The following is a 13,082-nucleotide window of genomic DNA, read 5'->3' as shown; positions in this document are numbered from 1 at the left end:
CTTTGGGAGCAATGGACAAAGATTTACACCCCCCCCCCCCCTCCTATCACGGGGGGCAGATGTGTTATGGTGGCCTGGAGGGCCCACTGTTTGCTGCACAGAGTGAGGAATCACTGGCACATGGGACAGCGATGGTGGCGTAGCCGTAGCATATGTCAACGTCAACCGAATGGGGTGTAATCTTTCAAATTTACATGTAGCCTCTGTGTCAACCAGTCTAGGGTCCTGTACTCCATGATGTTCCGCTCCTTTTGGAGTACTGGACAGTCTGGCGAGCAGGGGGAAGGGTGCTCTCCACAGCTGATGCAAGTGGGAGCAGGCGCACATGGAGTACCTGGGTGGAGTGGGCATCCGCAGTCTCGACATGTAGAGCTGACAGTGCAACGGGAAGACATGTACCCAAACTTCCAGCACTTAAAGCACTGCATAGGGGGAGGGACGTATGGTCACAGTGGTAAACCATCACCATTACCTTTTCAAGCAATGAATCACCCACAAAGGCGAAGATGAAGGCACCGATAGCTACCCATTTGTCTTTGGGTCCCCTGTATACGTGCCGGATGAAAAGAACACCACACAGTTCTAAATTGGCGTGGAGCCCTTAATCAGATTGCAAGAGGAGATTGCGATGCTAAATTATCCCCTGGACCATGTTGAGGCTTTTATGGGAAGTGACAGAAGCAGGAATACCACCCCGCTTGTCACAGGCCAGTAACCCACAGGATGAGGCTGGAGGTGATTTAGTCTGCTTCATTATGGGATATCTGCTCTGATATCACCCACTCCGATCACAGGCTCTCCCCACAGGCGTCACCCAGCCACAGCAAAGGCCAACTGGCAAGATGGCCGTTGCCAGGAGTCCTGATGCCCCAAGAAGACAAGCGTCTACTCTTTGGCGTACGAGGGAGTTTACAGCTCAGGCATCAGCAGTGCGATCCCATGTTGTCAGGGGGCTACCACCAAATGGGTACATGACGGCCCCTCCAAAACGGACTGGCTACCATGCTGGATTTTGGGTGCAGAGAAATCCAATATTGTCATAGGGGGGAATAAGGACAGGAGACAATGGAAGAAGATGACATACCCCGGATAATTTCCTCGCCTAAATAGTTGAATCACAGATGGAGATGAAAAGCCATGATAAGAGATTCAGGAGATTGAATCTAAGGGCACTATAGATAAATTGTGCACCACGTTAGGTGTCCTTCCCCATATGGCCCACACTTCTGTAGAATTTTGGGGGAGAGAGTGGGACAGGGGAGAGAGTAGGGGGGAGAGAGGGGTGGAGAGAGAGTAGGGGGAGAGAGGGGAGGGGAGGGGTGCGAGAGAGGGAGAGGAAAAGAGGGGAGGGGGGTAACGGGGGAGGGGGAAGTGGGGGAAACAAACAGGCGAGGGGGGAGGGTTAAAGAGGGGAGGGGGAAACAAACAGGCGATGGGGGGAGGGGGAAAGAAACAGGGGAGGGGGAAGGAAACGGGGGAGGGGGAAGGAAACGGGGGAGGGGGAAGGAAACGGGGGAGGGGGAACGAAATGGGGGAGGGGGAACGAAACGGGGGAGGGGGAACGAAACGGGGGAGGGGGAACGAAACGGGGGAGGGGGAACGAAACGGGGGAGGGGGAACGAAACGGGGGAGGGGGAACGAAACGGGGGAGGGGGAACGAAACGGGGGAGGGGGAACGAAACGGGGGAGGGGGAACGAAACAGGGGAGGGGGAACGAAACAGGGGAGGGGGAACGAAACAGGGGAGGGGGAACGAAACAGGGGAGGGGGAACGAAACAGGGGAGGGGGAACGAAACAGGGGAGGGGGAACGAAACAGGGGAGGGGGAACGAAACAGGGGAGGGGGAACGAAACAGGGGAGGGGGAACGAAACAGGGGAGGGGGAACGAAACAGGGGAGGGGGAAGGAAACAGGGGAGGGGGAAGGAAACAGGGGAGGGGGAAGGAAACAGGGGAGGGGGAAGGAAACAGGGGAGGGGGAAGGAAACAGGGGAGGGGGAAGGAAACAGGGGAGGGGGAGACTTGTAGGCTTTGAATTTAAGCCACTTCTGGTCTGCACTTACATTATTAATTTGGAATGAGTGGATATTGTCTCCCAGGAAGGCGTCAAGTGACTGATAGTGACAATAGTTTAACTTTCAGTTACTACCCATGGACTGGAGTTGTGGCCTTTGCATGGTAGGTATTTAGTTGGATTTTCATCAACGCTGCTTTTGTCAGCTAAACCAGTATCTACTATCACAGAGTGAAGGGGCAGATAACCTGAAGCCTATCCGGGTAGGTGGACAGATCATTTGAAGGACAGTGAGAGAGCAACCCACCATACCCCTGGCAGTTCGAGGTACTCTGACGAACACATGACAGTTGATATGCAGCAAAGGAAGTGAGATCGCATTCAGAGTAAAGTCACTTTGACTGTCAAAATTTTATCAGTAAATAGTTGTAGCAAAGTTCCCTAATTTACTGCCCTCCAGGAAAGTTCTCACGCTCAAATTATTCTGAGGACCTAGAGCTGGCTAAAACCTGAAGTAGAAAAGCTCTGAGATATTTAGCGAGTCATGAAACATATATTGGAAAGACAGATCAGAGGCTATAGAAGGGGAAGTTCTCATTGCAGTTGGCAAAAATATTGTCTCTACTGAGGTCAAAGTGACAGTGAACTCATCCAGTTGTGTATAATAGTCTAGGTGAAATCAAGTTAATTGTTGGATGTTTTTAGTGGCCACTCAGTTGCACTGTAACAGTTCTAGAATCATTCAAAGGAAGTCTCTAATCAGTAATGCGTAAATGCCGGGAACATGCAATACTACTTCGAGGCGAACTTAACCTACTGAGTGTAGAATGGGATATCTATGGATTCGCTGCAGAGGGTACTGACGGATAGTTGGATGAAATACTTCTCAACACACTTCCCGAAAACTTTCTTTAGCAGCTACTTTGGCAGCTCACATGCAATGGAAATGTTTTAGACTTTGTAGCTAGAAACAGGTTGGACCTTATTAACAACGTCATTACAGACTCGGGGATTAGCGATTATGATGTCATTAAAGCAACTATGGTTAAAAAGTCAATAACCAGTCAAGAAGGCTAGGAGAATGTTTCTGCTAGGAAGAGCAGATCAGAAGTTGTTAGCATCTCACTTTAACAGTGAACTGGCATCACTTAATTCCAGTAGGATGGATGTAGAGGGGCAAAGTTTAAGCAGATTGTAAATTGTTGCCTGAATAGTTGTGTGCCTCATAAGTGGATTAAGGACGGGAAAGACCCACCACAGCAATGGTTAGCAGAGATTCGTGGTCTGTGAAAAGATGTATGCACAAAGCATACAACTATCCCCACCATACCATAGCAAAAGATCTGGCACAGAAATGAGAAAAATCAGGTCCTATGTAAAATCTCTAAGTGGGTCTAATGCTTCCATCCAGCCACTTGTTGACCGGTCCAGTGTGGCACTTGAAAATAACAAAACAAAAGGCACAGTATTAAATTTCATGGTTAACCCATTAGTGCCAATTGTCATTGATTGAGGAGTCAATTTTTCTGTCACTATTGCAATGTATGCTACTCCAAACCAACAATGGGCTCTTTTTGTTGTGTAGTAAGTCTTCCGTCAACAATAGGTATCATTAATATCCCTCTGCTACAGTTATTTAGTTGAAGACTTAACAGAAGTGGACCGTTTTGGCAGAGCCTGAGGGTTAATTCTACCTAAGGTCAGCATCACTGTCATTTTCTGGCTGCTGTGTAATTTTATACTGTGATACTGTTTAGTACTTACGAAAGTGAAAATAGTTTATTCCATTTTGTGTCCCTGTGCATCAAAGCTTGCTATCCTTGTTTGAGGACATTGGGCGTTTCTGTGGCAAATGTTGTGTGTTTCAGTCTTTTCAGATTTCTTTGCCATGGCTCACCATGTTTTTAAAAGTGTTGAAGAGGCAGTAGAATACTTATTTTCTGAAGAAATAGACACATAGTAGATCTACCTCCAGATGTAGATGGGCAGACTGATGAGGAAAATACTGAAGATGACTTGTTAGGAAATATATACATGAGCAATATTGCAGGTACTACTGAAATTTTACACGAGAGTGACAACGAAGACACTCCTCATGCTTCTTATAAAAGCCCATAAAGAGGAAGATAAATGGTGTGATCAGGTTCTGAAATATTCATTTCCTGACTTAGGGTAGAAAGCTTCTAGTCTGTTGGATGAACTGAAAGAAAAGTTGTATGGTCTAGCTTGCACGCAGGTTTTTGAAGAACTCTTTTCAAAAGAGATTCTAAGCATGATTGTAGAGGAAACTGAAAAATATGCTAAGGAGTGTAAAAATAAAATAAATTTTTCAATTTTACCTGAACAAATTATTGTATTTGTTGCATTCTCAATCTCTACCAGCTATCACAAATTGTCCAATGAAAGACATTATTTGTCTGAGGAGGATGATTTCTTGAGTCCAAACAGAGAAAGATGTGATGAGTCATAACAGGCATCTTGAACAGAAATCTCTAATACATTTCAATGATAACAGAAAAGCCAATGAAACAAGAGTGAGAAATCTTTCAAAATAAAACCATTTGCAGAGGCTCTGGTAAAAAGTTATCGGAAATGGAGAGGCTTTCAGGAAACTCTGGCAGCTGATGAAATGATTGAGGGATACTATGGACATCACCATATAAAGTAGTTTATCAGACTGAAGCATACACTTTGCATACAAAGTTTGGGCCTTATTGGCTACTGTTACAATTTGTTACTGTATTGTGGGAAAGACCAGAATAATGATAAAACAAATCTACCACTGGTTTCCAAAGTAGCTTGGAGAATGTTGTCCATTATTGATGGGTCGAATAGTTATGAATTATTTTATGATTATTACTTTACTAGACATGACCTGCCTGTCCAACTGAAGGAACTGGGATTCTGTGCAAGTGGAACTATAAGAGAAAGCAGAACAAGGAAGTGTCCTGTATCAGCAGATAATGTTATGAAAAAGAAAGAAAGGGGATATTTTCAGTTCAGATGAGACAGAGAGAAATAAGATTTGACCATAAAATGGCATGACAACAAGTGTTTCACACTAGCAACTAATTTTAACACCGTCGAAATCCAAGGTTAGAATTCATTCCAAAAATAAAAGGTCAGTGTTCCATTACCACATGCATTGAATATATAAAAGAAGATCCTCACAAATGGCTAATACAGATACTTACCATTGCAGTAGGTGGTAAAGCCTGGTACTGGTACCTTTTTACACAGAGGGTGAACATGACTGTTGTGAACGTGTACTTGGCTTTCGGGAGGTGCACTGAAGGAACTTCTCTTTCAGTGAAAAAATTCAGAACACAGATTGCAAGAGCATACATGAAGAAACGTCTTTAAATGAAGTCAGCTAAGGGAAGACCAACAAAACTTATCTCACCTTCCAGCGGTAATTTATCAGTACATGGTATGACCAAAAGCTGCACATCATCCGGAAGTGTGAAAAGCAAAGACAGTGCCCATTGAGAACTTCAAAGTAAAGCTGAGAATATATTGTGGGAAGTGTAATGTTATGCTCTATATAGAACGCTTTCCCAAATATCATATCATGCCGCAACGAAATGTCAGGTTTCAAGAATTTTTGGGTTAAAACTCTTGTAAATATTACTTACTGTAAAATAAATAATAGTTTTGAAATGTTATTTTGAGTTTATTATTGCCAGTTTCTTTATCCCTTGTCATTTTTCCTAGTCAGTAGTGTAATGACAAAATGACTACGAAGCATCCAGTGTCCTCAAATGACGATGGACAAAAAATTTAGATTTAGGCAACAAGTGAACAAAATTTCTTCACATTTCCATAAATTGGGTTGCCAGGACACAGTTTTCAAAAACAATACAGAATATGTTAACCAAAAATGAATTGGATGTTAATGGTTTAAGAATTGTTCACAGAGGGCAACTGTACAAACATACCATCATTTGACCATCGAAAAAATTCCCGTATGGACGGCATAGTAATAAGCATCCCTGGCACAGAGAAACACCTCAAAAACTCAAAAGAGTTCGGACCAAGTAAGTCACCAGGTGTGGATGGAATCCAAGTTTGGTTTTTCAAAGAGTACTCTACAGCATTGGCCCCTGACCTAGTCTGCATGTATCGTGGATCTCTCACCCAGCGCAACATCCCAAGCAACTGGAAGAAAGCAAGGTGACTCCACCACATAAGAAGGGCAGAATGATGTACTCATAAAATCACAAATCAATATCCCCAACAGAGGTTTTCTGCAGAATCCTTGAACACATTCTCAGCTCTAATACAATAAATTTTCTTAGACCGAGAATGTCGACAAATCAGCATGGTTTTAGAAAACATCACTTATGTGAAACTCAGCCTGCTCTTTTCTCGCACGATACACTGCAAACTATGGATGAAGGGCAACAGGCAGATTCCATATGTCTAGATTTCCAGAAAGCATTTGACACAGTGCCCCTCGGCAAACTCTTAACAAAGGTACGAGCGTATGCAATAGGGTGACAGATATGCGAGTGGCTCTAAGACTTCTTAAGCTAATGAACCCTACGTGTTGTCCTCGACAGCGGGTGTTCATCAGAGACAAGGTTACTGTCAGCAGCAGCCCAGGGGATTGATAGGACTGCTGCTGTTATCTATATACATAAATGATTTGCCTGACTGGGTGTGCAGCAATTTGGTGTTTGGTTATGATGCTGTGGTGTACGGTAAGGTGTCAAAACTGAGTGAAAGTAGAGGGGTACAAGGTGACGTAGACAAAATTTCTAGTTGGTGGGATGAATAGCAGCTAGCTCTAAATGTAGAAAACTGCAAGTTAATGCTGATGAGTAGGAAAACAAACTTGTAAAGTTTGGATACAGCATTAAAGTGTCCTGTTTGACACAGTCCCGTCATTTAAATATCTGGGGATAGTGTTGGAAAGTGATATGAAATTTATTGGGAGAATTCTAGGAAGGTGTGGTTCATCTGTAAAGGAGACTACATATAGGGTGCTTGTGCAACCTATTCTCGAACACTGCTCGAGAGTCTGGGGTCTGTACCAGGTCGGATTAAATGAAGACATCAAAGCAATTCAGATGCAGGCTGCTAAATTTGCTACTGGTAGGTTCAAACAACACCAAAGAGTTACACATATGCTTCAGGAACTCAAATAGGAGTCCCTGGAGGGGGGGGGGGGGGGGGCGACATTCTTTTCGAGGAACACTTGAGAACCAGCATTTGGAGTTTACTACAGTAGGATTCTACTGCCTACAGCATACATGTAAGGACCACAAAGATAAAATATGAGAAATATGTACAGAGGTATATAACAATCATTTTTCGCTCACTCTGCTTGTGAGTGGAACAGAAAAAGAAATGACTGGTAGTGGAACAGGGCACCGTCTGTCACATGGCGTATGGTAAATTGCGGAGTATTTATGTAGGATGTTGTTGTAGGGGAGGGGGATGGTAGAGAAATAGCTTGAAGGTGGTTCAATTAACCCTCCGCCAGGAACTTAATTGTCAACTGCAGAGTAATTAAGGCTAATCACATAAATTTCACTTTAAACAGTGTTAGCAAAGCAGATGCTGGGTTTGCTCTTGGCACCCCAAAACCCAATCTCTTTTATTACAGACAGAATTAAATAAACATCTTGGTAGGATTAACAAGCAAATTGTACAACCACATAGGCAGAAATCTGATATTTACACTCAAATTCCATAATGAAACCAAATTAAATAAAGAGAAGCTAATACACTAACCTTGTATGTTGCTGTCCACGTAGAGTCGTCATCGGCAGAACAAGTAAAAACTTCTACACGATACTGTCTTTCGATCAACAAATGTTTCACAAAGCGATCAAATGCTGCCTTCTTCAAACAGGTATACTCGAGTTTACCTCCACCTGTAAATGAAAAAAAAGGGGTCAAAACAGAAAGAAACACACTGTTAACACAACAAGAATGTCAAATTACAAAACACCTGCTCTCCTCTCATCCTACCACCACTGGATTGTACTGCTTTTCATACATATAATTCCCACCCATCATTTGTATCATTCAGTCTAGTAGTCAAAATCGAAGACCTAATTTTAACACCAGTCTTTATGAAACATAGTTTGTTTCCGTGTATATGCACATCTACGTAAATACTCCACAAATGAATGTGAAATGGAGGCTATTTCATGTTGTATGAGTGTCTCATCCTGGGATCTGAGTTACCTGCTTTTTCTTTTAACCTGCCATGAACTCTCTCTCTCATTACTCTCCAAGAAACGAATTATTAGTTTCAAAAGCTAGGATAAAGTTGTCAATTTTATGTGTGTGCATCGGCAGATTTGTGTGTAAGAAATAACCTCTCTACAAAGAACACTTTTTTCATCATAGCCAGTCCTCTGCAATAACTGTCAGTAACTAAGATTGTTCAGTTTCGGGTGCAGCAGTTGCACCACCTCACAGAAATGATGGCAGACTGCTCGATCATCAACCAGCAATGCAGTCTCTAGCATTGCCACAGCAAGGGGCATCTGTTGCCACACTGCCATTCTACGCATTCGATTCCAAACAAGAAGACTGGTTCGAATACTACGTGCAATTGGCTCACACGCTTCGCAGTGCATCACAATGAAGGTAGTTAGAGCCGACCACATTTTCTCGCAACAGTTGGAGTGTCCCTCTTCCAGTTCACCTGCCAACTTTTTCCCACTGCTTGCCCTGAAAGTGTTCCTTATGAAGGACTAATTGGTGCTGCAGTGAACGAGTATGGCGACCACCAGGTTAATGCGGCAACTGTGCATTACAAATTCTTTTTCTCACAGAGGCAACCCAGTCAGACAAATATGCAGCAGGTGGCCAACTTAAGATGACTTACATGGCATAGCAAGTTCTAGTGTGAGTGCAGACATTATTATAGTGATGCCACGATTAGGGATGCCATTACTCAAAATCTTTCAAGGGCCTCAAGTTTCCTGAACCTAGCTTGCTCCTGGTTTTGGAATTAGTGAACAATCAGGACTCGTGTGATAGTACAGTGATAGACTGATTCCACAGTTCAGAGTAACGGTAAGCAGGTCATGGACGTACTTTGTGCATCGAAGAAGGCAAAGTCTCGGCCAGGGTGGCGACGTAAAGAAAACCGGTGTAATCGGCAACAGACTAGTGGAGTTAAAACTTGCCCTCAGTTTTTTGTGATGCACAAGTGCAAGCACGCCCTGTCATGATGACAAGTGTTATCACTGTGATAAGCATGGTTGGATTCAATCTGACTGCCTGCAGAAATGCTCGATAAGCTCTTTGCACATTCTCCAATGCAATTGGAGACTGGTATGTCTGTGACACTTTTGAATAGAAGCACATGCGAACTTTTGAGGAAGACCAAGTTATAAAAATCTCGGGCAACTCTTTCTGGGTATGGTGGACATGACATTCCTGTACTAGGTATTCAGTCTCCCTGGTACATTTCCTAACATTACTAAAACAATTTCATTCACAGTTTAGTGCTCATGTGACAGTGGAAATATTTTTGGTACGTACTCTTGATGTGTTTGGTTTGCACATTGAAGACGATGTACACTCTACGAACTTCTTTGTGCCTACAGACAGGGTAACTGAATTTTGTTATGAATTTAGTGTCTTATCGAGATGGCCTAAGCAAAGCTAATAATTCCGAGTCTCATATTAACATGAAAGACAATGTGCAATCACTCTTTTGCTGAGTACAGTCCATCCCTCACATAATCAGAGATTAAATGGCCTAGGAACACTTACCTTAGTATGATAATGGTGTGATTTCCCTTTTAGCAGCCGGTCAGTTGGCATCACTTTTAATTATTGTAAAGAAACCTTCAGTCAAAATATGGTAAATCCACAGACAGTGATTGACTATCTTCCTTTGCCACAGCCTGAGAAACCCATAGGCAAACTTGGTGCAGGTTGCTTCTTTTCTAAGACTGATCACTGCAATGCTCATTTGCAGCTACCCATGGATGACCAGGCTTGGTAAGTTTTTGTGATCAAAACCCACATTGGGTTATCTAAGTTTTTGCAATTGCCCTTTGGCATTGTGTTCGCACATGCAAATTTTCAAAACTACTTGTCACAGTTGACTGCTACAGTTCCTTCTTGTTTGAATTATTTGGATGACAGTCGGTTTGGGTTGTATTCCTGCTGAACTTTTGTCAATCTCAGGATATTGTTTCAAGTGCTCTAAGATGCTGGGCTGAAGCATAATGAAGACAATTGCTCCTCCTGAATATTTGGGACATGTTATCAACAGCCAAGGTATCCACCCTCTCCAGTCACACTTAACTGCCATATAGGACTTACAAATTCCTGGTAATGTCAGTGAACTCCATGTTGTGCAGGGTACACTAACTCATTACATCTGGTTCATTCCAAATAATGCACAGACTGCAACTCCATTGCATAATCTTTGATGAAAGAATGTTCAGTTTGAGTGGACTAAGGAGAGTCAAGTTGCATTTCAGAAACTGAAAGAAGCTTTACTGAGCAATCATTGTTTGGTACATTTTGATCCTGCTAAACCAGTCATGCCTGACACATGCTCTTATGGGATTGGACCTTTGGACAGGCCAACTGCCTTCACATCCTAACTCCTCAACAAAGCACAGAGCAATTATTCGCAGCTGAGAAGGAAGCTCTTCCTGTCCTATGCGGGGTGGCCAAATTCCATCAATGCCTGTATAGCACAGAATTCTACTTAGTTACAGATCATAAGCCTTTCACCTTATTCTTCAGCCCTTGAAAGCCAATCCCTCTGCACAGCACAAAAGTTGCAGTATTGGTCTCTGCTCCTCTGGAATTATTGGTATGAAACTGGCACCAGCTAAGCATTTGAATGCAGACACACCTTCTCACCTACCAGCTGCCACTGATTCAACATTTGACACCTCAGAAGATTCTTGCTTCCACACTGAAACACTTGATAGTTTTCCCATCAACCACAGACGAATTGCTCAAGCAGCTTGCCCGACGCCATTGCACATGGGTCACCGAGGGTGCTTGAACAGCACAACTTACTTCACAATGTCCAGCATGTGCTGAACACAAGGCTGCTCGGCCACAAAAATTTTTCGATTTGCCCAAGCCCAGTGCCCCTTGGTAACATCTGCGTATTGACTGCCAGTCCCTACTGGAATTACCGTTGGCCTATTGTTATTGACACCTTTAGCAAGTGTTTAAGGAAAATGACTAAGATTAAAGAATGGAGACTAAAGAAAGTGGAAAAGAACAACACCAATAAAGTCTGATAACTTCAAAGTTACCAACAAATGAAACAGGTACTGCAAATGAAGAGTGGGAAAAATGTAAGACAACATCAGTTAACTGCAATGTACACATATGTGGTAAAACAAGTGAGTGGTACAGTAAAACAAAAGGAAACCAACTGGTGGAACGGCAGGAAGCTACCACAGAAAAAATTGGTGAAACGAAGATGTGCACAAACAAGAGAAACCCAAGGGATCAAACCAGCAGATGCTCAAAAACTGAAAACATTGGAACAGGCACATAGAGACAAGAAACTTAAGGTTAAAAATGTTGTGAAAGAGAAATGGAGAGTAGACGGAAAATATTCACTGAAAGACTAGAGGAGGACAGTAATGGTAGCAAGAAAATGCTACACAGTTAGGTATGAAGCAAAAGATCATACAGTGAAGGCATGATAGTGACGGAAAGAGAAAATGCGAGTATACGACATGACGCAGAAGGGATCAGAGAAGAGCAGAAAACATACAACACACTACTGAATGAAGAACATACAATAGAGGAGGAATATTTTTATTTACTCTTACAAACAATGAAAAACCCAGGTTGGGATATCAATAATTATGGAAAAAATAGATTGCTCCTCACTGTAAAGACGATGCACTGACTTGCAAATACGCACACTAAGGTTTTGGCCACAGCCTTCAACAGAAAAGAAAAAACACATGCATTAACATAAGCAAGTACAGCTCACACACAAGTGGTTGCTAACTCTGGCTGCTCAGACCCTGATCTGATTATGGCCATTGGGTCCTCTCTCAACCTTAGTATGCATATCCTGAGTACAACAAACCCAGAGAGAATTAACTTTTCATTGCGGTGCCAAAGTCTTGAAATTAAGCCCTCACTCATCATGTATGATCACTTGCAATATTCAGTAACATGAGAGATTCTATAAGAAATCTGTGTCATTAAAAAGTGTCACTTATATTATCTTCTTTATACTACACATTTACATAACCTAGATCCAATGGACACAGCAGTTTATACTGTAGTGCCATTATATTATATTAGATTGAGTTGGAATTCTGTCAATGCATCATTAGCACACGTATGTATTGTTCTGATTGTGGGAAATGCATTGTTACAACTTGCAACCTTGTTCATCTGTCAGATAGCATACACTTGCGTAGTGTAAGAGGTCGAAATATTGCAATAGATGGTTATGAGTGTATGAAGCAGTATAGAAATGTTGTTGGGGTTTGCTACACAGTGAATAAAATTTGGGCCTTACCACAGTGAAGACCCTTGTAGGCAAATGCTGCTGGTACACCTAGAAATGTTACAGTATATGATTATTTTACAAGTATGCCACTGGCACTCAATCTCTTGAGTAAAAACCTAACTCTTGTGGGAACAATGAGGATGAATAGAAGAGAAATTCCAGAAGAGATGAAGACAATGGTAGAAGACATGTCAATTAACCCTTTCAGGGGCAAAATAATAAAAAATAATAATAATTTTTAATTTTATTAATTTTCATACAGTGAGACAGAAAAATGTAAAAATTAAGTGAAATATACATCAACTGAACACATACAGGGAGGTTTCAAATGGAGCCACTGCCCATAAATGTCATCACCTTTGATGATACAGTAAAAAGCAATTCCTTTCTGCAGATAAGCATAAGGCTACCTGGCAGTGACTACATGTCCATCTGCTTCTGTGGGGTTCTTTCTTTGTGCTGCAGTTCACACAGTGCCTTGAGTTCCCATATTTTGGAAGATGTTTTGCTTCCAATATACGTTTCTCATGGGGAACAACAGTTTTGAATTTTTTGGAAATGGTTCTGACGGTGTACTGGGATGG

The 13,082-nt window shown here is 42.4% G+C and overlaps 1 protein-coding gene across 1 annotated transcript in view; it reads right to left on the bottom strand.

The window, feature by feature from the left end:
• Positions 1-13,082, bottom strand: part of LOC126297694 (DNA mismatch repair protein Msh2) — a 196,179-nt gene that overhangs the window by 123,790 nt on the left and 59,307 nt on the right. Inside the window, exon 4 of the mRNA XM_049988816.1 lies at positions 7,752-7,894. Coding sequence (XP_049844773.1) covers positions 7,752-7,894 — 143 coding nt within the window. The remainder of the gene's footprint in view (positions 1-7,751; positions 7,895-13,082) is intronic.

Source organism: Schistocerca gregaria, chromosome X (genome assembly GCF_023897955.1).
Source record: "Schistocerca gregaria isolate iqSchGreg1 chromosome X, iqSchGreg1.2, whole genome shotgun sequence".
NCBI lineage: Eukaryota > Metazoa > Arthropoda > Insecta > Orthoptera > Acrididae > Schistocerca > Schistocerca gregaria.
Note: the sequence above shows the minus strand (reverse complement) of the source record. Positions and strands in the feature narration are given on the sequence as shown.